Below are 24,399 nucleotides of genomic sequence, written 5' to 3'. Positions count from 1 at the left end.
ATGTGCTCCTTCTCCCGATGGAGGTTGTCCCACTCGGAGCGCGAGCTGTTCCCGAATCGGAATGCTGTCGGTGGCTTAACCCTTGACATCTGGGAAATATCCGAGCACGGGATTGAGTCCAAAAGCTTTCCGCCATTTATCTCAGCTAGCGGTTAACATTAGCTAACAACGTATTTCTAATCCTGCAGTATGTCCATACTCGTAATAATGGGACTACCAGGCGATAATCCAATCATGAACGGTTACTTGGCTTCATGATGTGAACAAGTGTCCTGGTGTTAGGAGCACAGAGTCCTGGGTCGCTTGCGTTTCTCCAACCAGGGAACCCCCTCTTAGTGTTAAACGCCCCCTAGTGGTAGAACCGCCCCCTGCATCCACTCATGGCCTTGGCCCCCGGCGGCCATCCTGGTGACGCCATACGGACCTTATCCCGGGACCTCTGCGTGTCTTCGCCTGGGACGCTGGCGCCCGCCTGCGCGCGTGTGTTTACTAGAACCGTTGGCGTTTGAACACGCACACGCACACGCGCAGGGCGCGCACTCGCCCACCCCTGAGCCATCCCTCCTCCATGTGACCTCATCTCCTCTACGCTTCAGAGTCCCCTCGTCGCTCAGCCCGGTGGTTCCTTCTGTGCTCGACCAAAGAAAACCGGGAGATGAACCCCACCCCCGCTGTTCATGCTCCTCGCTAGCGCCACGAGGCCGCCGCCGCGCCGCGCTAACTTTAGCGCTAACGTGTGCCAACACCAGTGAAGTATTGTGGACATTACAAGTGTGGGTTCCCTGGGGTACACCTTCTTTTGTCGTGTTCTCCGGTGGGAGGGAAGAGGTTTGACTGACATCGTGCCAGCGGCCGGACGGTCTTAGTGTTACGGACGAAGCAATACGTTACGTTCTGTTTTTATCCACCACCCAAAAGTTCAGTATCTTGATTTATGTCCAGGGTTAGGGTTAGGGTCAGGATCATTTCATCTTCAGTACAGTCGAGTCGGTTTGTATTCTATGACTGGGATCAAAGCACATTTCAGGGTTGTTGTATTTTATTTTTTATTTTTTCATTTTGCTTTAAGATTTGTAGTTGGGTTGAAGCTTGAATGAAGAGCTTCAGTCGGTGAGAGAATGTTCTGGGCGGTCAGAAAACGGTTTGTGTGTGTGTTGATGATTCTCGTGAAATAGCGGAGCACTGTTCGTTTTTAAACCAAGTGGAGCCAATTGAAGGAAGGCTGATATCTATAGATGGAGGCCGTTATCCTATGGATTTAGGCTGACATCTTATGGATGTTCTAGGCTGATATCTTATGTGTTAAGCAGGCTAATGAAGGCCTTGTTGTTGGGTTATTAAGAAGCCAAACGCTCAGTGTGACCCGTAGAGACGAATGACGCCCGGTTCAGTGACGAACGCTAGTGCCACGCCATCATGTATGATGCTTCTGATCTCCGTCAGACACAACTTATAAACCAACTAACTCAACGTTACTTTGTTGACATACTAATTTCCTTGATTATTTTTATGATTTTGTTTATTTTTTTGCTGCTGAAATGACAATCCCTTGTCATGCTAGGGGCAAAATGGTTTCAAAATAATATCAATTTTTAGTTTTGATAATATACACTGCACAGATGTTTCTACCGTGCTTTTGTAAACATTTCTAGTGTATTTGCAAAAAAAGTTGCAATAAATGCAATGTATTCATCCTCGTGTCTGTCTTTGAATGTGATGTTATTTTATCACTAGTTGACAAATCCCACATTTAACAAATTGAATGACGCTCCTACACTGCCTCTACTCACTGGCCTCTTCCTACTCTCCTACTCACTGGCCTCTTTCTACTCTCCTATCTCCTACTCACTGTCTACTCACCGTTGGGCAGGATACCAACCCCCTGCCTTCTTCTTGGCAGCCATTTGCATGACAAAGTTTCCCGTAAATGTTTTTTAAAACCTATCATCCCCAATCAGGGTCACTCTGCCCTGGCAGTTGAGCTGGTGGACCCCCCCCACGCCCCCCTGTGGCCGGGCACAATGGGCTGCCCCCCCCCCCCCACCCCTGTGGCCCGGCCACAATGGGCTGGCCTCCAGCCCCGCTGCTGCCCTCAGGACTTGCATCATGTTTTGACTGAGATCAGCTGATGAATAGGAGCGCCATAAACCTTGGTCATGCACTCATGTTTATGAAAATATAGATTTGACATCAAAGTACAGATGAGAAACCTTCTTTACTCAAACAGGACGAAACTAGTTGAGGCTCACAGAGAAACTGAACGGGTCTGGTCTGGTCAGCAGGGTTCTCAACCTTTTTTGACCCGCAACTCCATTTCTGGCTGCCCTCCTGCAACATATTTAATACATTATAGATGTTATATCATCTCTACAGAACAAGGTCTTTGGATCAGATTCGACTCCTGCAGTCCTCCAGCTTAAGGAGCTCAAGACTCCCTTTGTTGGAAAAGTTTTTAAGATGATCTTTTTTCATTTATGACTAAAGAAACTGTAGAATCTAGGGCTTGTCATGCAATTCAATTATGGACTACATACATTATTTACTTAAGTTGTAAACGAAGAAGCATGTTGTGTAGCATGTTGCAAAAAGCTGCCAATTACATTTATTCTAATCACTCGTGTAGTTTTAAGAATTCAATCGTTAAAAAACAACCTTTACTCTTGTCCAGTGTGAGGGCGCCCCCTGGTGTTAGCTCTGTTAATTAAACCAACTTTACTTTGGTCCAGTGCGAGGGCGCCCCCTGCTGTTAGATCTGTTAATTAAACCAACTTTACTTTGGTCCAGGGTGAGGGCGCCCCCTGCTGTTAGATCTGTTAATTAAACCAACTTTACTTTGGTCCAGTGCGAGGGCGCCCCCTGCTGTTAGATCTGTTAATTAAACCAACTTTACTTTGCAGGGTGAGGTCGTCCCCTGATGATAGATCGGTTAATTGGCCGTCCTGATTTAATGTGGGATCGCTGTGATGGCTGTAGTTAGTGAAACACATTCGTCGATATCAAAAAATTAATATGACACCAAAGATAATTATTTAAAAAAGAAATGTTCATTTATTTGGGTTGTTTTCCATGGAGTCTCTCCAGTACCTCATACATTTGATTTGATAGACAACTGAATAACTAAGCCATGCGTCCGTTTATATGACAGCCAAAAGGAAAACATCTAAAGAGAGAAATATTTGTTTATAAAACACGCCAAGCAAGGCATGTCTACATGAACTAGTATATCTCATTTAAATCCCCTTAAAGCACCTATTACTGCGGAAATACTGACAGTTGCAATAAAGTATGCGGACATTAAAACCATCGACTGGACCTTCTGGCCTGTGAACCCCAGGCCGGGTCTAGGGCAGAGGGGTGTGGATCCAGTCCCGGGGGGGGGGGGGGGGGGGGGTGCTCTAGGGTGTAACATAAGAACCCGTCACCCAACACATCTGCATCTTTTCAACCCGTTGGCACATAAACAACTAAAACAGTGCATTTAAACAATAAGAGTTCCTACTATAAGTTCTGTCACTAAGGCACTGGCACATTGGGTCCACTTAATCAGTGATCAATTAGTTATGTCTTGGTGACGAATAGTATATCTACAACTATATCTATAAAGATGTAGATATATATTGATATAGACCTATCATGGATATATATCATTATATATATTAGATAAATACATCTATCAGATATATATCATAGATTTATATACAGTATATATACAGTATATACAGTATAAATATATATATATATATATATATATATATATATATATATATATATATATATATATATATACAGTGTACTGCGTATCTATACTGTAAATACTGTGTGTGTATCTGTATATATATATATATATATATATATATATATATATATATATATTTATACCACGGTCTGCGGGAATACTCGATTCTGATTGGATGCAGGGTGTGCATTAACTCCTGATATACGGACACCTGGACAAGTAGTTCCGTCAAATTGTCTGTTTACCGTTCTCAATTAATGCGCTAGCTGGCGTATCGTCTCTAAAATAGTAGTAACCATAGCAACGGGAAACAAAACAAAGCTGAGCGGACTATAATACCTCCCGCTACCTCCCGTTCTAAAGTCGTAGCTATGGCCCGTCCTAATTACTGGAGGAGTGAACAACGTTTCCGTTGCATGAGAACCCAACGGGCGTGTAATGGTGGTTCCGGGTATTAGTCAGACCCTCAGGCGTAACCAGGCAAACAAATGTATGTTTTGTGGAAAACTTTATATTCGGATTGTAAAACGCATGAAAATATAAATTAATGGTCTTAATTTGGTCACCGTTGGTAAGTGACCGTGGTATAAGCGGGATAATGCCCTTCGAGGTGTCCATTATCAGGAATTAATGGACTTCGCGGAGGCAACCGTCCTCCGCTTCGCGTAGGACGGTTCACGCCTCCACGTCGTCCATTAATTCCTGATAATGGACACCTCGTCGGGCATTATCCCTTACATATATATATATATTTATATATATTATCTCCAGCCATGATAATAATGAAAATGTTCACAGTGAAATGGACCTTCTTCACCAGCAGCCATCTTGGTCTTAAACACTCGCTGGGAGGGACACTGATGAGGAATACCTCCCTCAGTGTCACCCTGCTACCGTTAGAACCAGGAAGGAACCAGGACAGAACCGAGGTGGAACCAAGATGGCCACTGGGTGAATGAGGCCAATTGTTTTAGTTGAACTCTCTGTTAATCTCTCCAATCTGCAGGCGTGTCAATCAAACACAGAGCCGACACACGGCTCCAAAGTGACGTCTGGCTTTGGTCATGGGTCACACACACACACACACACACACACACACACACACACACACACACACACACACACACACACACACACACACACACACACACACACACACCAGCCTTCGTCCTCATCTGACATGGTGAGAACTACAAAGGTCTGAACATAACCTCCGCCACCACCAACACCACCTGCACCGCCTTCCTCTCTCCCCCCTCACTGCCCCAGCGCTCTCCCTATCCCCCCCTTCTCTCCCGCATCATACATCGGGGTCCCTCCTCTCCTCTGGGGTCCCCTCCTCTCTCCTGGGGTCCCTCCTCTCTCCTGGGGTCCCTCCTCTCTCCTGGGGTCCCTCCTCTCTCCTGGGGTCCCCTCCTCTCTCCTGGGGTCCCTTCCTCTCTCCTCTCTCCTGGGGTCTCCTCCTCTCCCCTGGGGTCCCCTCCTCTCCCCTGGGGTCCCCTCCTCCCTCCTGGGGTCCCCTCCTCTCTCCTGGGGTCCCTCCTCTCTTCTGGGGTCCCCTCCTCTCTCCTGGGGTCCCTCCTCTCCTCTCTCCTGGGGTCCCTCCTCTCTCCTCTCTTCTGGGGTCCCCTCCTCTCTCCTGGGGTCCCTCCTCTCTCCTCTCTCCTGGGGTCCCTCCTGGGGTCCCCTCCTCTCTCCTGGGGTCCCTCCTCTCTCCTCTCTCCTGGGGTCCCCTCCTCTCTCCTGGGTTCCCCTCCTCTCCTGGGGTCCCTTCCTCTCTCCTGGGGTCCCCTCCTCTCCCCTGGGGTCCCTCCTCTCTCCTCTCTCCTGGGGTCCCTCCTCTCTCCTGGGGTCCCTCCTCTCTCCTGGGGTCCCCTCCTCTCTCCTGGGGTCCCCTCCTCTCTCCTGGGGTCCCCTCCTCTCTCCTGGGGTCCCCTCCTCTCTCCTGGGGTCCCTTCCTCTCTCCTGGGGTCCCCTCCTCTCCCCTGGGGTCCCTCCTCTCTCCTGGGGTCCCTCCTCTCTCCTCTCTCCTGGGGTCCCCTCCTCTCTCCTGGGGTCCCCTCCTCTCTCCTGGGGTCCCCTCCTCTCTCCTTGGGTCCCTTCCTCTCTCCTCTCTCCTCTCTCCTGGGGTCTCCTCCTCTCCCCTGGGGTCCCCTCCTCTCCCCTGGGGTCCCCTCCTCCCTCCTGGGGTCCCCTCCTCTCTCCTGGGGTCCCTCCTCTCTCCTCTCTCCTGGGGTCCCCTCCTCTCTCCTGGGGTCCCCTCCTCTCTCCTGGGGTCCCCTCCTCTCTCCTTGGGTCCCTTCCTCTCTCCTCTCTCCTCTCTCCTGGGGTCTCCTCCTCTCCCCTGGGGTCCCCTCCTCTCCCCTGGGGTCCCCTCCTCCCTCCTGGGGTCCCCTCCTCTCTCCTGGGGTCCCTCCTCCCTCCTCTCTCCTGGGGTCCCCTCCTCTCTCCTGGGTTCCCCTCCTCTCTCCTCTCTCCTCTCCCCTGGGGGTCACAGGTCGGGGTCCCCTGGTCCTCTCCCCTGGGGTCCCTCCTCTTGGGGGTCAGAGGTCGTGGGCGGTCCCCATGAACATGCTGCGGCCGCGCTCCAGGCGGCTCTTCTTGTCGCTGAGCCGGAAGGCCTCCATGAACTCCTGGATGTCGATGCAGCCGTCGCCGTTGGTGTCGATGGCCACCGCCAGGTCCGAGATGGCCTCCTCCGTGAACTCCATCTTCAGGTAGATGCTGAGCAGCTTCCACGTCTGACGGAAGTCCTCCATGTTGATGACGCCTGGAGGGTGGAGGAGGAGGAGGAGGAAGAGGTGGAGGTGGAGGAGGAGGAGGTGGAGGAGGTGGAGGAGGAGGAGGTGGAGGAGGTGGAGGTGGAGGAGGAGGAGGTGGAGGAGGTGGAGGAGGAAGAGGAGGAGAGGAGGTAGAGGAGGAGGAGGTGGAGGAGGAGGAGGTGGAGGAAGAGGAGGAGAGGAGGAGGAGGAGGTGGAGGAGGAGGAGGAGGAGGAGAGGAGGTAGAGGAGGTGGAGGAGGAGGAGGTGGAGGAGGTGGAGGAGGAGGAGGTGGAGGAGGTGGAGGTGGAGGAGGAGGAGGTGGAGGAGGTGGAGGAGGAAGAGGAGGAGAGGAGGTAGAGGAGGAGGAGGTGGAGGAGGAGGAGGTGGAGGAAGAGGAGGAGAGGAGGAGGAGGAGGTGGAGGAGGAGGAGGAGGAGGAGAGGAGGTAGAGGAGGAGGAGGAGGAGGAGGAGGAAGAGGAGGAGAGGAGGTGGAGGAGGAGGAGGAGGAGGTGTTTCAGTGTATTGATCGGACACGTGCGGTACAAGTGAAATCCAACAAAAAACAGGTTGGGCTGGTGGAGCGGGTCATCGGCAGAGATTTCCGCAGTGACGTGTGTGTGTGTGTGTGTGTGTGTGTGTGTGTGTGTGTGTGTGTGTGTGTGTGTGTGTGTGTGTGTGTGTGTGTGTGTGTGTGTGTGTGTGTGTGTGTGTGTGTGTGTGTGTGTGTGTGTGTGTGCAGGTTAAGCTCTGCTACATCAGAGGAGGGGGGGGGCCAGCCATCTGCTGATGGCTGGCTCAGGGTGAGCCCCCCCCCTCCTCCCACTGGTGGACCCACGGAGGCCCACACATACACACACACAGGTAGGGCCCTGCTGGTCTGAACCCAGAAGGCTTTGGGCTCCGGTGTGATCCACCGTCTCACTCTCCGGAGGGTGAGACGGTCCAGAGTGAGGGTGAGGACAGATCACCAGCGCCGGTTTAATCACTAATGACCTCGATTACAACAAACAGAACGCTCAGTCACAGCCAACAGGGCGACAGCTACTGAGGGCTACTGAGGGCCAAACTCCCTCTGGAGGGAAACACCAGCAGACAGACAGGCAGACAGACAGGCAGCGGGCAGACAGACAGACAGACAGACAGACAGACAGACAGGCAGCGGGCAGACAGACAGACAGACAGGCAGACAGACAGACAGACAGACAGACAGACAGACAGGCAGCGGGCAGACAGACAGACAGACAGACAGACAGACAGACAGGCAGACAGACAGACAGACAGACAGACAGGCAGACAGACAGGCAGCGGGCAGACAGACAGACAGACAGGCAGACAGACAGACAGACAGACAGACAGACAGACAGACAGGCAGCGGGCAGACAGACAGCAGACAGACAGGTGTGTCTGGCCCACCTGAGTTGTCCGTGTCCACGATCCTGAAGATGGTCTCCAGGGTGGACCGGTGGCGGTAGAGCATCTCCAGCAGCCCCTTCTCGATGTGCTGCGGGGACAGACGTTAACGCTCCCACTGGCTCCACTGACGGACGGACACTGTGAGTCCTGGCACTTAAAGACAGTACTTATCACGGTGCTGCATCCTACCCTAGCTGGCTCTGTTGTACACGGGGAACGGGTTAACCCAGTGATGGTTAGTGCTTGGCACTTGGCTCTATGAACATCCTTACTGTACCGACAGTCAACTGTTCTTCTGACAAAGGGACTTATTGGAAGTGGCGCTGGAGGAAAGTGTCTTCCTGAAAGTAATGGGGTGGAGCAGCCTCACCTCCATGTTGGGTTCCTGGATGGCCAGCTCAGTGAACCACTGCCGGTAGTCGACGGCGCCATCGCTGGCCCGGCGGGAGATGAGCTGGGAGCGCAGCATCCTCCAGGGCAGCCCCAGGTGCATGACGCCCTCCACCGCCTCCGCCCAGTCCTTCAGAGACACCAGGCCTGCCCCGGGGCCAGACGTTACACACACAGACAGCAGCCGTCCCTCAGAGACACCAGGCCTGCCCCGGGGCCAGACGTTACACACACAGACAGCAGCCGTCCCTCAGAGACACCAGGCCTGCCCCGGGGCCAGACGTTACACACACAGACAGCAGCCGTCCCTCAGAGACACCAGGCCTGCAGAGGGGTGTGTGTGGATGTGTGCGGGGAGGCTGATGGACTCACCGGTGTTCTCCTTGTCCAGGTCCTGGAAGGCGCTGATGAGGTCCGACTTGTGGGAGAACAGCTGCTTCCGGAGCACGCGGAGGGCAGAGTGCTCCGTCTGGCCCACTCTGGAAACACACGGGCTCTGGATCAGCGGTTCCCCTGGAGAGGCGCTCTCCTGCTGGCAGGCCCTAACAGCTGACTACCTGGGCCCCTACCCATAGAGCCAGGGCCCCTACTTGTAGAGCCAGGGCCCCTACCCGTAGAGCCAGGGCCCCTACCCGTAGAGCCAGGGCCCCTACCTGTAGAGCCAGGGCCCCTACCCGTAGAGCCAGGGCCCCTACCCGTAGAGCCAGGGCCCCTACCCGTAGAGCCAGGGCCTATCTGTAGAGCCAGGGCCCCTACCTGTAGAGCCAGGGCCCCTACCCGTAGACCCAGGGCCCCTACCCGTAGAGCCAGGGCCCCTACCCGTAGAGCCAGGGCCTATCTGTTGAGCCAGGGCCCCTACCTGTAGAGCCAGGGCCCCTACCCGTAGAGCCAGGGCCCCTACCCGTAGAGCCGGGGCCCCTACCCGTAGAGCCGGGGCCCCTACCCGTAGAGCAGGGGCCCCTACCCGTAGAGCCAGGGCCCCTACCCGTAGAGCAGGGCCCTACCTGTAGAGCAGGGCCCTACCTGTAGAGCAGGGGCCCCTACCTGTAGAGCAGGGCCCTACCTGTAGAGCAGGGGCCCCTAGCTGTAGAGCAAGGGTCCCTACCTGTAGAGCAAGGGCCCCTACCTGTAGTGCAGGGGCCCCTACCTGTAGAGCAGGGGCCCCTACCTGTAGAGCAAGGGCCCCTACCTGTAGAGCAGGGCCCTACCTGTAGAGCAGGGGCCCCTACCTGTAGCCCACCCATCGGGCCCTGAGTGCGTGAGGCCCACCTCTGTCTGACGGTGAGCTCGCGGGTCTTGCTGCTGGCCTGGTACTGGATGAGGTAGGGCACCAGGTCGGGGCCCAGCTTCACGTAGGCCCCCCGGTTGCTGGCCACGTCGTAGTAGTTTGAGGCGGAGAACAGAGTCAGCACCTACACAGCGGGACACGAGACACGGGCCAATCAGAGGAGGCCTCCTGAGACACAGGCCAATCAGAGGAGGCCTCCTGAGACACGGGCCAATCAGAGGCCTCCTGAGACACGGGCCAATCAGAGGCCTCCTGAGACACGGGCCAATCAGAGGAGGCCTCCAGAGACACGGGCCAATCAGAGGCCTCCTGAGACACGGGCCAATCAGAGGCCTCCTGAGACACGGGCCAATCAGAGGCCTCCGGAGACACGGGCCAATCAGAGGCCTCCTGAGGCACGGGCCAATCAGAGGCCTGTAACTGGACGCCCGAGGGCATTCATCCGTCCAGAGGAACGGAGCGTGTTGGGAGAGGAGTGAAAATAGCTTGTGAACAAAAGGCTGTCAGAGATAATAAGTGGATGAATTCCTGGATACTGCCGCAGCCCTTTGGTGCTCTGCTGTTGATGTTGGAGCGCTTCCTGTCCAGATCACCGCGCTGAACCCTGGCTCAACACATTTCCTGTTCTTCAGGGCTGGTGGATCGCCGTTCTTCAGAGGAACTCATTAAACACGAGCAGGAGCAGGAGCTGACCTCCACAAACAAACATGAGACCCGGTCGCAGCCGGTTCACAATCCAGCTTCCCAGAGTCAACTCACACCCCCTCAAATAAGACTCAAAGAAAAGGGAAACTTCCTGTGAGCCCTCCGGTCTCCCCCCCCCCCCCCCCCCCCTCCTCACCTTGCGGTTGTGACAGAACTCGTAGCCTTCCTGTTTGCACTCGTGCGATCGGATGATGAGGGTCATGTTGTGTCGGGAAAGGAAGTCGTCGGTGACGTCCGGCCCCCAGTAGCAGCCCCCCCCCCGCACCTCGTTGGGCACGCAGCCGTCCTGGCTCATGGGGTCGCTCCACAGCAGGTCCAGGATCTGATTGGACGGAGCAGGGTGGCGTGGGACACTTACAACCAATAGGGAAGCAGCCCTCCGAAGGAAGGTCTAAATATATATACTTATTTTTTTTATTTTTTTTGAGCTGGGCAGAGATTTTAACTTTTAATCACGATTAATGATCGCATAGTATCGTGAGTCAACTCGCGATTAATCACACTTTTAAAATTATATTTTAAATCCACTCCAATTGAAGTTAAATGAGATTATCAACTGGAATGACACATTATCATTCATACCAAATGCACTTAACAAGCAAAAACTAGACCAAGTGATCTTGAGGGGGTTTTATTGACTCGCTCAGTGTGGGGGCTTGTAATCAGTCACTTACTGCAAGTCTAATTTAATGTAAAGTAAGGGGAACTAAAAACCAACCAAAATTATTTCTGATATGAATTTTGACATTCTGAGGGCGAATCCTTTAAAAATCAAAGTAAAAAAAATAAAAAGAGAACGTTCGTTAATGCGTCAATTTTAATTAATCGCATTCAAATAAGATTGCGTTAACGCCTAATTAACGCGTTAACTTGCCCAGCCCTTTATATATATATATATATATATATATATATATATATATATATATATATTAGGGCTGTCAAGCGATTAAAATATTTAATCACGATTAATCGCATTAATGTCATAGTTAACTCACGATTAATCATCTTTTTTTTTCTATGCTAAATATTCCTTGAATTCTTTGTCCCATTCATTTTTCTAATTGTAATGCTCTTGTCAACATGGAGAAGTGCATCAGCTTGCCTTGTGCCAATGTTTTTTTATTGATAACAACATTGGCATATACTGATCAAAACAAATCAATGTATTAACCCTCTACCATTCATTATTAAGAAATAAAAGATAGAGAGCGAGAGAGAGAGAGAGAGAGAGAGAGAGAGAGAGAGAGAGAGAGAGAGAGAGAGAGAGAGAGAGAGAGAGAGAGAGAGAGAGAGAGAGAGAGTGTGTCTCACTGTGTCTCCTCAGACCCACCACCTGGTCTCAGTATGTTGTTGACAGGCAGTCTGGACACCAGATCTAAATGGAGCAGCGGGGATTAGCGGCGCTGAGGTGGTGGATTACCCTCTGTGGGAGCGCGGCTATAAGCGCCTCGCTGCCCGCCTAACGCGGCACACGGCTGACCCCGTCCTCACCGGAGACTCATGTGGAGAGTGACGCGCGTACATGAGCTCTAGAGGACAGCTCACGGCGGCGTCAGGGCCAGCGCTCTTTGGCCAGGGGAGCGCGGGGCGGGGAACCCCAACACAGCGTGCTCAGCATGCAGGTCAGCTGTCAGCGCTGTACTGGGAGTGTAGCTTGGCGCTAAACGTAGCTAGCCTGTAGATGTAACCAACCCCCCAGCAGCAGGTATAGCAGCAGCCCCGGCCCCCCGTCCCTCTGACCTGCTTCCACTCGTCCTCCGAGTGTTCGCTGCTCTCCCCGGAGTCCTGCGACGGGCCGGTCCCGGCCGCCGCGCCCAGCGCCTGCTGGGACCCCCCGAGGAGCGCGCCCTGGAGGGCCAGGCGCCCCCGCCGCTCCGCCGCCCCCCCCACCGGCGGCCGGACGCGGTCGGAGAAGTCGGGCAGCGAGGTGTTCTGGAAGGTCCCGCGGGTCAGGGGGCGGGGCAGCGCCACGGAGGAGCGGCGACGCCCACTGCTCCACACCTCCTCCTCGTAGTCCACCGACACGTTGGCCGCGCTGGGGTGACGCTTCTTAGGGGGGCGCAGGGCCGACACGTACTGGAGGAGGGGGGAGGAGGAGGGAGGAGAGGGGGGGAGAGGAGAGGAGGGGGGAGGAGAGAGGAGGAGGAGGGGGGAGGAGGGAGGAGAGAGGAGAGGAGAGGAGAGGAGGAGGAGAGAGGGAGAGGAGGGAGGAGAGAGGAGAGGAGAGAGGAGTGAGGGGGAGGAGTGAGGAGGAGAGAGGGGGAGGAGGGAGGAGGGAGGAGAGGAGGCGGAGGGGGGAGGAGAGAGGAGAGGAGGGGCGGGGGGGAGAGGAGAGGAGGAGGGGAGGGGCGGGGGGGGAGGAGAGAGGAGGAGGAGGGGGGAGGAGGGATGAGCGGGGGGGAGAGGAGAGAGGAGGAGGGGGAGGAGGAGGGAGGGGCGGGGGGGAGAGGAGAGGAGGAGGGAGGAGAGAGGAGGAGGAGGGGGGAGGAGCAGGAGAGAGGGGGAGGAGGGGGAGGAGAGAGGGGGAGGAGGGAGGAGAGAGGAGAGGAGAGAGGAGAGAGAGGGGGAGGAGGGGAGAGGAGCAGGGAGGAGAGAGGGATGACAGAGACAGAGTCACACATGTATTTATAGATTTGATTTAAGTTTATTCATCACTTTACATCTCGTCTGGATTCCGTTTGTAAATGTGTACTAAAATGTGTTTATATTGAACCAAAAATGTTTTTTGACACACTTAGAAAAATAAATAATCTCTAATGTACCTCAAAGACTGCTGAATATGACTGAACTAAATCCCAGGACAGTGCTAGGATGGGCTCCATTAGCTCTCAAAACGGCCCTGAAACACCTGGACCTGTCTCTGGGGGGAGGGCTGTGATTGGTCACCTGGACCTGTCTCTGGGGGGAGGGCTGTGATTGGTCACCTGGACCTGTCTCTGGGGGGAGGGCTGTGATTGGTCACCTGGACCTGTCTCTGGAGGGAGGGCTGTGATGGTCACCTGGACCTGTCTCTGGGGGGAGGGCTGTGATTGGTCACCTGGACCTGCCTCTGGGGGGAGGGCTTTGATTGGTCACCTGGACCTGTCTCTGGGGGGAGGGCTGTGATTGGTCACCTGGACCTGTCTCTGGGGGAGGGCTGTGATTGGTCACCTGGACCTGTCTCTGGAGGGAGGGCTGTGATTGGTCACCTGGACCTGTCTCTGGGGGGAGGGCTGTGATTGGTCACCTGGACCTGTCTCTGGAGGGAGGGCTGTGATTGGTCACCTGGACCTGTCTCTGGGGGGAGGGCTGTGATTGGTCACCTGGACCTGTCTCTGGGGGGAGGGCTGTGATTGGTCACCTGGACCTGTCTCTGGGGGGAGGGCTGTGATTGGTCACCTGGACCTGTCTCTGGGGGGAGGGCTGTGATTGGTCACCTGGACCTGTCTCTGGGGGGAGGGCTGTGATTGGTCACCTTGTGGCGGTCCACGCGGGCGAGCACGCTGAGATCCGTGGCGTCCGAGATTCCGCCGTGCAGAACCAGCACCTTCTGGTCGATCACCGTCGCCAGGGGCAACCAGCTGAAGATCTTCTGCAGCAGCTTCAAGATGCGCTTGCCGTGCATCTGGAGAGAGCGGCAGCAGGAGGTCAAGATATGTATGTATATATATGTATATATAAATGTATTTTATATTATCTTTCAGTACAGCAGGTCGTATAGCCACAAACTGAACAGAACAACAGAACAAGACAACAGACGCCTCAATACATCCACATTCTAGCTCTATAGATCTACTGATAGAGAGGACCTCTGTTCCTCTGGCTCTAGCTCTATAGATCTACTGATAGAGAGGACCTCTGTTCCTCTGGTTCTAGCTCTATAGATCTACTGATAGAGAGGACCTCTGTTCCTCTGGTTCTAGCTCTATAGATCTACTGATAGAGAGGACCTCTGTTCCTCTGGCTCTAGCTCTATAGATCTACTGATAGAGAGGACCTCTGTTCCTCTGGCTCTAGCTCTATAGATCTACTGATAGAGAGGACCTCTGTTCCTCTGGCTCTAGCTCTATAGATCTACTGATAGAGAGAACCTCTGTTCCTCTGGCTCTAGCTCTATAGATCTACTGATAGAGAGAACCTCTGTTCCTCTGGCTCTAGCTCTATAGATCTACTGATAGAGAGGACCTCTGTTCCTCTGGCTCTAGCTCTATAGATCTACTGATAGAGAGGACCTCTGTTCCTCTGGAAGGTTCTGGCTCTATAGATCTACTGATAGAGAGGACCTCTGTTCCTCTGGCTCTAGCTCTATAGATCTACTGATAGAGAGGACCTCTGTTCCTCTGGCTCTAGCTCTATAGATCTACTGATAGAGAGGACCTCTGTTCCTCTGGCTCTAGCTCTATAGATCTACTGATAGAGAGGACCTCTGTTCCTCTGGATGGTTCTAGCTCTATAGGTCTACTGATAGAGAGGACCTCTGTTCCTCTGGAAGGTTCTAGCTCTATAGATCTACTGATAGAGAGAACCTCTGTTCCTCTGGTTCTAGCTCTATAGATCTACTGATAGAGAGAACCTCTGTTCCTCTGGTTCTAGCTCTATAGATCTACTGATAGAGAGGATCTCCGTTCCTCTGGAAGGTTCTGGCTCTATAGATCTACTGATAGAGAGGACCTCTCTTCCTCTGGATGGTTCTAGCTCTATAGATCTACTGATAGAGAGGACCTCTGTTCCTCTGGCTCTAGCTCTATAGATCTACTGATAGAGAGGACCTCTGTTCCTCTGGCTCTAGCTCTATAGATCTACTGATAGAGAGGACCTCTGTTCCTCTGGAAGGTTCTAGCTCTATAGATCTACTGATAGAGAGGACCTCTGTTCCTCTGGCTCTAGCTCTATAGATCTACTGATAGAGAGGATCTCCGTTCCTCTGGAAGGTTCTAGCTCTATAGATCTACTGATAGAGAGGACCTCTCTTCCTCTGGATGGTTCTAGCTCTATAGATCTACTGATAGAGAGGACTTGTGTTCCTCTGGATGGTTCTACAGATATACAGATAGATAGGACTTGTGAGTTCCTTTTGGATGTTTCTAGCTCTATAGATATACAGATTCTATCTCTAAATATGTACGGATGGGTTGCGTCCCTCTCTGGGGGTCTTTGACCTCATTTGTCCTTGTATGGAAAAAAAGGATCAGTTAAAGAGTGAAGCACAAGACCTGAACATCGGTTGCTGATTGTGGAACATGAAAGAAGAAAGTAGGGGGGGGGGGGGGGAGACTTCCTGTGGGACTTGGCCCCAGAGGAAGTGGGCCATTATTTTTCTGTCTCTCTGAATGCACAAAAGGTCAGATGTATCTCAACTTCCCCTCATCAATATCACAGACAAAAGTGTGTTTCCAAAATGGTGCAGCCCTTCCTGCAGCTGGAGACGCCCTGCGTTACCTCCTGTTCACTGGCACTGAAGAGTCGGCTAAACCACTACTTTCCAACCTCTATATTCATCTCTGTCTTATGTCTTGTGTCTTAACTATTGGTAGTATGATGATATGCTGTGATATAATTTCTGGTCTGTTTTTGTGTAACTGGATTACTGAGGACTTCATAAAGTACTCCTCTAGTAATATTGCTGTGTGGTAGGGGTTAATAAAGTACTCCTCTAGTGTTAGCGCTAATAGTTGTAAATAAAGTACTCCTTTAGTGTTATTGCTGTGTGGGATTGGTTAATAAAGTACTGCTTTAGTGTTAGCGCTGATAGTTGTAAATAAAGTACTCCTCTAGTAATATTGCTGTGTGGTAGTGGTTTGTAATAAGGGTCATGAAGGACGGGGAGCAGGATATGAAACGACATCACTGAAGGTCACTAGTCCAGACAGAAGCCTACCTTGTATTTGGTCAAGACCTCCTTAGTGAAACCATACCTGGAGCAGAAAACCACACAACATGTTTACTGCTACAATGCTCGTCACATAGCGTTTCATTATGAACGTCAACTACTCCAAACCTATGACCCCAAGTGTGTTTGTCTCTGTGCTTATGTCTCAGGATGTGGTGCTGTGGGCGTCAGACCTCAGGTTGACGATGTGGTCCTCGTGGTTTCCCCGGTTGAGGTGCACGTCGTTGGGGTACAGCAGCAGGAAGGAGAAGAGGATGAGGAGGACCTCGATGGAGTTGTCTCCCCGGTCCACGAAGTCACCGTTGAAGACGTAGGGCCGCTCGTGGGAGGGCATGCCGTTCTGTAGACCACCCAGGGTGTTAGAGGACCGTAACCCCCCCACCACACGAGAGGAACCCCCCCCCCACACACACACACACACACACAGAGAGGGCCCCACCCGACCGAGACCCGGGGAAACAAGTCGGTGCATGTGATCAGATTCAGACATCACTGGTGGAGGACTGATGGAACAGATCAGAGCTTCTGTCTGATGTTCTCCACTTCTCCCATGCCTGGTGTACCTCCCCATGTATCCCTGAGCAGGTATTGAAGGATTCATTAACTGTTGTCATTTGTACCTTGTAGAATATCAACAGCAGATCTTCCAGCTGCCCGTGCAAATCGCCTGGAGGAAAAGGAGAAGTACATTCTTTAGACAGAGCAACATGACGGAGAAATGTCACCTCATCACGGGGTCGGCTCAACACAGACGGTGATTTATCAGGGGGTCGGCCTACCACAGACGGTGATTTATCAGGGGGTCGGCCTACCACAGACGGTGATTTATCACGGGGTCGGCTCACCACAGATGGTGATCTCTTTGCTCTGGCAGGTGGACACACGGCTGATGTTGGGGAACTTGCGCAGCAGCCTCCAGGTGTCCAGCAGGAGCTGGAGGACGTAGCGGGAGTGCAGCTGCTGCTGGGAGGAAGCTGGGCTCAGTTAACCTTCCTACTGCTGCTGTCCCCACCACCACTAGGGAGCCCACAGATAGTGATGTGGACACATTCATTTCTTTACAAAATGAAAGAATTCAGAGGTGTGATTCCTGTTCTTGTTCCTATGTTGCAATTCCCAAAATGATAACGTTTCTAGCAGCCTCACATCTGCTAATCATATCCGTACAGTTGATCAGAGACTGGTGCATGAGGAGGTCAAGACGAACCCAGACGAACTCCGATGGACCCAGACGAACCCGGTCCCAGACCATCGGAACCCTCAGGGGTTCTGTAACGGAGCCTTGAGGTGCACCTACCCTCTTGTTCCGGAAGGCGTCGACCAGGCCGCTGCCCTGCTCCAGGGTGAGTGGGAAGGTGAGGTGAGGCCCCGAGTAGATCTCTGGGACGTCGATGTTCTTGTAGTCGAAGAACCGCTCCCACTCGCTGTCCCGGCATACCTCGTTCTCCCGGAAGAAGTGCGAGATCAGGTTCCCTGGGTCCAGGAGGAGCAGGGAACGGTTCAGAGCGAGCAGAACCCAGGATGTCTCATCACTTGTACAACGACCAAAGTTTCTCTTACGTTCGTTACTCGACGGTGTGAAGTTGTCCATGAGGTAACCAAGGAAGTTATATAGCTGCATTGGAAAAAATAAAGATCTGTTGTTACTTCTTAGAGTACTTTATTGTGTTTATGCGTTGTTTTTCCTCCGTTTCCCGACCTTGATCTGGGCCTGCTCTCCAGAGTACTCCAGGGACTGGAAGATGTGCCAGGTGTAGCGCCTCTTCAGCTCCATGCGGGCCACGTACTGCCGGTACCAGTGCTGGATCAGCACCGCCGCCTTGATGGCTGAGGAGACAGCGGAGGGGGGGTCACACGCCTCAGCTGGTCCACTGATCCCTGCTCCACGCGGCGGTCAGCCACGTTCCTTATCAGGTGGGCTAACCTGGTGCTAACTATAACCTGGTGCTACCGTTAGCCTGGAGCTAAGCAGTGAACAGGATGCACGCCCTTCATGAGGGTCATTCTAAACCTTTCTGCAAGGGTTTTGAACCAATGACGTCTGGATATAGCTCTGTGGTTGGGTCAAACTTCATTGTACGCATTTAAGGGAGGAAACCAACACGACATTCAACATCAGACCAGGCGAGGGGAGGGAAGAGGCAGGAAGGGACTTACATGTGACCGCTGCAGGCCGCCAAAGAAAACATCCAGGAGGGGAAGATAACAGAGGATGAGTGATCAACATCGGACAGATACTGTGAAGAGAGCTGCTCCTCTAAGGGAGCTAAGTCTGGGCTAGCATTTACCTGAGACAACGGAGCCTTTTTCGAGCACGTGTCAGAGAGAGAGAGACACGATAGTTTTAGCTTGAGTCGTCAATGCCTTCTCTCCTCAAAGCCTTTAGCCTAGAGCTCAGGTCCACATGCTGGTGGTCCTGATTCACCCAGGGAGGGGCTCCCCACTGGGAGGGGGGCTCCCCACCGGGAGGGGGGCTCCCCACCGGGAGGGGCTCCCCACTGGGAGGGGGGCTCCCCACCGGGAGGGGGGCTCCCCACCGGGGTCGTCCTAATCCTTACCTTTAGAGTCCGACTTTTGGAACAGGTTGGATTTTGAGACTCCACATCCCATGACTAGACCTGTCGAAAGAAACACACACACACACACACACACACACACACACACACACACACACACACACACACACACACACACACACACACACACACACACACACACACACACACACACACACACAGGGGTCAAGGCAGAAGAGCAGCAGGTGTGAGGTCGTCCTCATAATCTCATTAACGTCCTCCATGTCCTAAATTCCAGGAAAGAGTCCTGCTGTAGCCTTCACGTCTGTATCTGAGCGTCTGATTCTGTACGTCTGTATCTTCGCGTCTGATTCTGAGTGTCTGTAACTGAGCGTGTGAGCATGTGTGTTTGTGTGTCTGTATGTGTGTGCGTGCATTTTAGCGTTTGCGTGTTTGTGTGTGTGAGTGCGTGCATGCGTGTTAGAGTGTGTGTGTGTGTGTGTGTGTGCGTGTTAGTGTGTGTTTGTGTTAGTGTGTGTGTGTGTGTGTGTGTGCGTGTTGGTGTGTGTGTGTGTGTTCCCCCTCCTCCTACTCACCTGTCCACCGTGCTCTCCCGGTCCACGGGGTCCAGAGCTCTGGCCTGTCGTCAGTCTCAGGGGGTCCGACCGCTTCAGCGGCATCCTCCACAGGGCATCACCGCCGCACAGAGCACCTCTGAACCGAGCGCTACTGCTGCTCCGCCTCCGACCGCCTCCGACCGCCTCCGACCGCCTCCGACCAGCCACCTGCAGCCCGTGTCCCTGGCTTGGTCCCGGCTCTGTCCCGTGTCTGTCCTGGGTCTGTCCCGGCTCTGTCCCGGGTCTGTCCTGGGTCTGTCCCGGGTCTGTCCCGGGTCTGTCCCGGGTCTGTCCCGGGTCTGTCCTGGCTCTGTCCTGGCTCTGTCCTGGGTCTGTCCTGGGTCTGTCCCGGCTCTGTCCTGGGTCTGTCCCGGGTCTGTCCTGGCTCTGTCCCGGGTCTGTCCTGGCTCTGTCCTGGGTCTGTCCCGGGTCTGTCCCAGGTCTGTCCTGGGTCTGTCCTGGCTCTGTCCCGGGTCTGTCCTGCGTCTGGTGTGCGGCTGTGTGTGTCTGTGTGCATCCAGCCTGCTGTCAGCTGAAGAAGCAGGTTGTGGTCTTTTGGGCTTAAGTACGAAGGTATAATCAAGTGGATTAGCGGGCTAATGACTGGAAGCAGAGAGCAGACATTTAGATTTAAATATAGGATGATGACGATGAGGCCGCTGCTGCTCAGCCAATGAGGGCAGCCCTTCATCACAGGCTGCAACAATACTGGAATACTCTAGTAGTATCTATCATCAATCTATCATCTATCATCTATCTATCACCCATCTATCTATCTATTTGAGAAAGATTCATTCAACACTAGAATAATCCACTCTGCTAAATATGTGTGTGTGTGTGTGTGTGTGTGTGTGTGTGTGTGTGTGTGTGTGTGTGTGTGTGTGTGTGTGTGTGTGAGTGTGTGTGTGTGTGTGTGAGTGTGTGTGTGTGTGTGTGTGTCTGTGTGTCTGTGTGTGTGTGTGTGTGTGTGTGTGTGTGTGTGTGTGTGTGTGTGTGTGTGTGTGTGTGTGTGTGTGTGTGTGTGTGTGTATGTGTGCGTGCGTTTGCGTGTGTGTGCGTAATGTGTGTGAGTGTTTGTGTGACCAGACGGCCCATCTGCAGGGTGTGTCAGTGTTCGTTATCTTGGTTGTGGACTTTGTGGACTTGGTTGTGGAACATTTAAAAATGACACTTCCTGCATTGAACACTTGTTACATAAACGTATAACTTATATATCGTTTTTATATTCCTGCTTACGATTTTTATTCTTGGAATTACAATTGGCGGTGTTTACATAAACACTCTTTCTAGTTCTATAATGGATCATATATTGTAGTAGGATATAGTGCGGGTTCGCGACGTCCCCTGGTGGGCGGGAGAAGCAGCGCGTCACTGACGGCTGAACCAGAAGCGACTGAGTCCTGTCAACCAACAGCTGCCAGAGGTTTGTTCCGGTAATATTTCTAACATCTTTAAATCATATGGTCGGCCAACCTCTCCAAAGCAATCGTGATCATAGGTCATCTGAATTATAATGAATGATAACAACGTCGTGGTTTCATCGTCCTGTTATCGACGAAAATGGTTATCATTGGATATATGTCCAGAATATCCAGAATACGTCTAGCGTTCCCTGGGGTCTCATTTATAACCGTTGCGTACGCACAAAACGGGGCTGAAATTGGCGTACGTGACTTTCCACGCCAAGGTTGTGATCTATAAAAAACCAACTTGACGGGAAAATGTGCGCAGCCCTAAGCAAACTCTGACCCATGCGTACGCATGGTTTGGAGGCAAAGGAGAATTGGCGACACAGATGGTGTGGTGGTGAACTGAAGTCAGACCAAAGAATTGTAGAGTGAGAAGAACCATTATGTTTTATCATCGCCCTTCATAAATTTAATTTCAACCCGTATCATGCGTTAAATCCTAATCAGAGTCATTTAAGTCAACTGCGTTATTTCTCAGTTATTACTCCAGAAACATAAAAAAAAATTCTCTATATTTAATCCCGTCACTCCATACTGTCCACTGACGGCGCGACTGCATGGAATAAAGCATCTGTCCAACACGAGTCAATAACATAATATTTGTATGTGACACTGTAAACACATAATCAAATGTCAATTAAATCCCAAGTGTGGAAAACCAAGCCACACTCCTCATCACAAACGTTGTCCGTTACTCTTGATGCTTTTCATGACAAATCACGCATTAAAAAGGGGTTATGTTCAAGAACATTTTACTTGGGTGATTACAAACTGATTATCCAAGGTGTTCTCCGTCAGTCTTATTACCGTAACCCTATAAATACAGAGGTCTGCGCCGTGGTAATGCTGCACTATAGGGCACTTCTGGCGGACCATGCAAATGGCAGGATTCGGAGGGAGAGGGTATTTAGGGACATTAACGATTTATTGGTAGGCTACATAAAAATATGTAACTCTACGTCAGACCACTTCTTTTTTAATTCTGGGACTGTGGGCTCCGTGCTACTGACAGAGTTCACTGCTGCAGCAACATGTTGCCACTCACTCTGCTTTTTGTTGTTGGCGATCCCAATCCCGTGGCCGCCGAACAAAACTACCTTTCGGGCCTCCATCTCACCCACAAGTGTCTCCACTTCAACCTCCGTGAAATTTCGCTTTTTTGCTTTTCTCAGTACTTCTGCCGTTGTTTCCGACAAGACATAATACTTGCATCTGAGTATGTTTTATATGCAGATCGAATTCATGAGGTCATTTGCATTGACCATTTATGGTTAAAAAGGGGCGTGTACAGGGCGGAACGTGAAGCTGATTCAGCTGCGCTCACAAGTGATTTATAAAGCAAACATTGCGTACGGTGTGCGTACGCAGGGTTTTATAAATCGGAATATTTTTATATATATACGCCCAGAAGCAAAACTTGGCTTCTGGGCGTACGCACATTTTTAGTAACGATCCCACGCACAGTTTTATAAATGAGACCCCTGGTCTTTAAGATAGTATCTAAAAGTATCTAAAAGACAGACAGCTGTCAATGTGAGGACGAAACGTTCATATCAGCGCCGTTTGGGTGGAAATCGGCATAGGACGCGCATGCGCATGCGAAACCCCGCACGTCAAAAGTGCTCTTCCTTTTGACCTTTCTTGTGTTGCGTTGAAAGTAAGCTCTCCGCCTCACCTGGGTTATTCCCTGGAGTTGTTGGTACAAAATGCGTATTATCTATACTACTGTAATACTTATTACTGCCATGATGCCATGTCACGCTGTGTCCCGCTGTGATTGCGGGTTACGGTTGGTTAATCTGACCTGGGGTCTCATTTATAAAACTGTGCGTGGGATCGTTACTAAAAGTGTACGTACGCCCAACAGCCAAGTTTTGCGTGCGCCAAAAAATACTCAGATTCATAAAACCCTGCGTACGCACACCGTACGCAATCTTTGCTTTATAAATCACAGAGTGCCTACAAGTGTGCGCAGCTGAATCAGCTTCGCGTTCCGCCCTGTACACGCCCCCTTTTAACCATAAATGGTCAATGCAAATGACCTCATGATTGCGATCTGCATATAAAACAGACTCAGATGCAAGTATTATGTGTTGATGGAAACAATAGCAGAAGGACTGAGAAAATCAAAAAAGCGAAATTTCACTGAGGTTGAAGTGGAGACACTTGTGGGTGAGGGGGAGGCCCGAAAAGTAGTTTTGTTTGGCGGTCACGGGATTGGGATCACTTACAACAAAAAGCAGATTGAGTAGCAACATGTTGCTGCAGCAGTGAACTCTGTCAGTGGCACGGAGCGCACAGTCCCAGGATTAAAAAAGAAGTGGTCTGACATAAGGTACATATTTTTATGTACCAATAAATCGTTATGGTCCCTGAAGACCCTTTCCCTCCGAATCCTGCCATTTGCATGATCCTCCAACAGTGCCAGCAGTGCCATGGTGCAGCATTACGCACGGGGCTCACCGCTATAGGGTTACGGTAATAAGACTGACCGAGAACACCTTGGATAATGACTTTGTAATCACCCAAGTAAAATGTTCTTGAACATGACCCCTTTTTAATGCCTGATTTGTCATGAAAAGCTTCAAGAGGAACGGACAATAATATATCGATTGTGATTAGGAGTATGTGGCTTGGTTTTCCACACTTGGGATTTAACTGACATTTGTTTATGTGTTTACTGTGTCACATGAAAATATTACGTTATTGAAACATGTTGGACGGATGCTTTATTCCATGCAGTCGCGCCGTCAGTGGACAGTATGGAGTGACGGGATTAAGTATAGAGAATTTTGATTTTGAATTTTCATTTAGATTCTAAGGAGATGTTTCTGGAGTTTTAACTAAGAAATAACGAAGTTGACTTAAATTATTCTGATTACATAGATTTAACGCATGATACGGGTTGAAATTAAACTTATGAAGGGCGCTGATAAAACATAATCGTTCTTCTCACCACACCGTCTGTGTTGCCTGTTCTCCTTTTCCTCCAAACCATGCGTACGCATGGGTCAGAGTTCGCTTAGGGCTGCGCACATTCTCCCGTAAAGTTCGTTTTTTATAGATCACAACCTTGGAGTGGCTAGTCACGTCCGTCACTTTCAGCCCCGTTTTGTGCGTACGCAACGGTTATAAATGAGACCCCAGGTGAGGAGGTGTGGTGATGACCCCTCCTCCTCACCCCCCCCCCCCCCCCTGCTGACCTCTGACCCCAGACTCTGAGATGAAGATCGCAGTGCTGGGGGCCTCGGGGCAGACCGGCCAGTACCTGGTCCAGCAGGCCCTGCAGGGCGGACACACCGTCACCGCCGTGGTCCGCGACCCGGGGAAGATCACGGAGAGCCACGAGAACCTCAAGGTAAGGAGAACCTCAAGAGAACCTCAAGGTAAGGAGAACCTCAAGAGAACCTCAAGGTAAGGAGAACCTCAAGAGAACCTCAAGGTAAGGAGAACCTCAAGAGAACCTCAAGGTAAGGAGAACCTCAAGAGAACCTCAAGGTAAGGAGAACCTCAACCTCAATGAATGAATAACTGGTCATTAAATCGGTATTAATGGATGAATAGCTGGTCATTAAATCGGTATTAATGGATGAATAACTGGTCATTAAATCGGTATTAATGGATGAATAGCTGG

At 51.7% G+C, this 24,399-nt stretch overlaps 2 protein-coding genes across 3 annotated transcripts in view; one reads left to right on the top strand and one right to left on the bottom strand.

The window, feature by feature from the left end:
• Positions 1 to 6,236: 6,236 nt before the first annotated feature.
• On the bottom strand, positions 6,237 to 18,776 carry ppef2a (protein phosphatase with EF-hand domain 2a). Its single transcript, XM_056602397.1, has 16 exons — positions 18,722 to 18,776; positions 17,863 to 17,990; positions 17,724 to 17,778; positions 17,461 to 17,636; positions 17,009 to 17,123; positions 16,784 to 16,830; positions 16,337 to 16,503; positions 16,152 to 16,188; positions 13,749 to 13,898; positions 12,035 to 12,370; positions 10,431 to 10,616; positions 9,571 to 9,713; positions 8,674 to 8,780; positions 8,282 to 8,448; positions 7,912 to 7,999; positions 6,237 to 6,506 (listed from the first exon to the last, which is right to left on the bottom strand). Exons 1-16 carry the CDS (start codon positions 18,771 to 18,773, stop codon positions 6,280 to 6,282), a joined length of 2,181 nt encoding a protein of 726 aa, XP_056458372.1. The 5' UTR covers positions 18,774 to 18,776; the 3' UTR covers positions 6,237 to 6,279.
• Positions 18,777 to 20,639: 1,863 nt separating this feature from the next.
• LOC130392584 (flavin reductase (NADPH)-like) overlaps positions 20,640 to 24,399 on the top strand; it is a 9,625-nt gene continuing 5,865 nt past the window's right edge. Inside the window, exons 1-2 of one of the 2 annotated variants that reach the window (XM_056603136.1) lie at positions 20,640 to 20,729; positions 23,981 to 24,123. In XM_056603136.1, the coding sequence (XP_056459111.1) occupies positions 23,989 to 24,123 (135 nt within the window). In that variant the 5' untranslated portion in view covers positions 20,640 to 20,729; positions 23,981 to 23,988. The remainder of the gene's footprint in view (positions 20,730 to 23,980; positions 24,124 to 24,399) is intronic. The other variant, XM_056603137.1, reaches the window with a different exon arrangement.

This window comes from Gadus chalcogrammus, chromosome 11 (genome assembly GCF_026213295.1).
Source record: "Gadus chalcogrammus isolate NIFS_2021 chromosome 11, NIFS_Gcha_1.0, whole genome shotgun sequence".
NCBI lineage: Eukaryota > Metazoa > Chordata > Actinopteri > Gadiformes > Gadidae > Gadus > Gadus chalcogrammus.
The sequence above is the reverse complement of the archived record's forward strand: the minus strand, read 5'-3'. Positions and strand labels throughout refer to the sequence as shown.

Coding starts and splice junctions, on each gene's coding strand:
- ppef2a (XM_056602397.1), bottom strand. CDS start 18,773: ATGGGATGTGGAGTCTCAAAATCCAACCTGTTCCAAAAGTCGGACTCT. Junction 8,449..8,673: donor CCTGGACAAGGAGAACACCG/GTGAGTCCATCA, acceptor GCCCCGGGGCAG/GCCTGGTGTCTCTGAAGGAC. Junction 8,000..8,281: donor TCCAGGAACCCAACATGGAG/GTGAGGCTGCTC, acceptor CTGTCCCCGCAG/CACATCGAGAAGGGGCTGCT.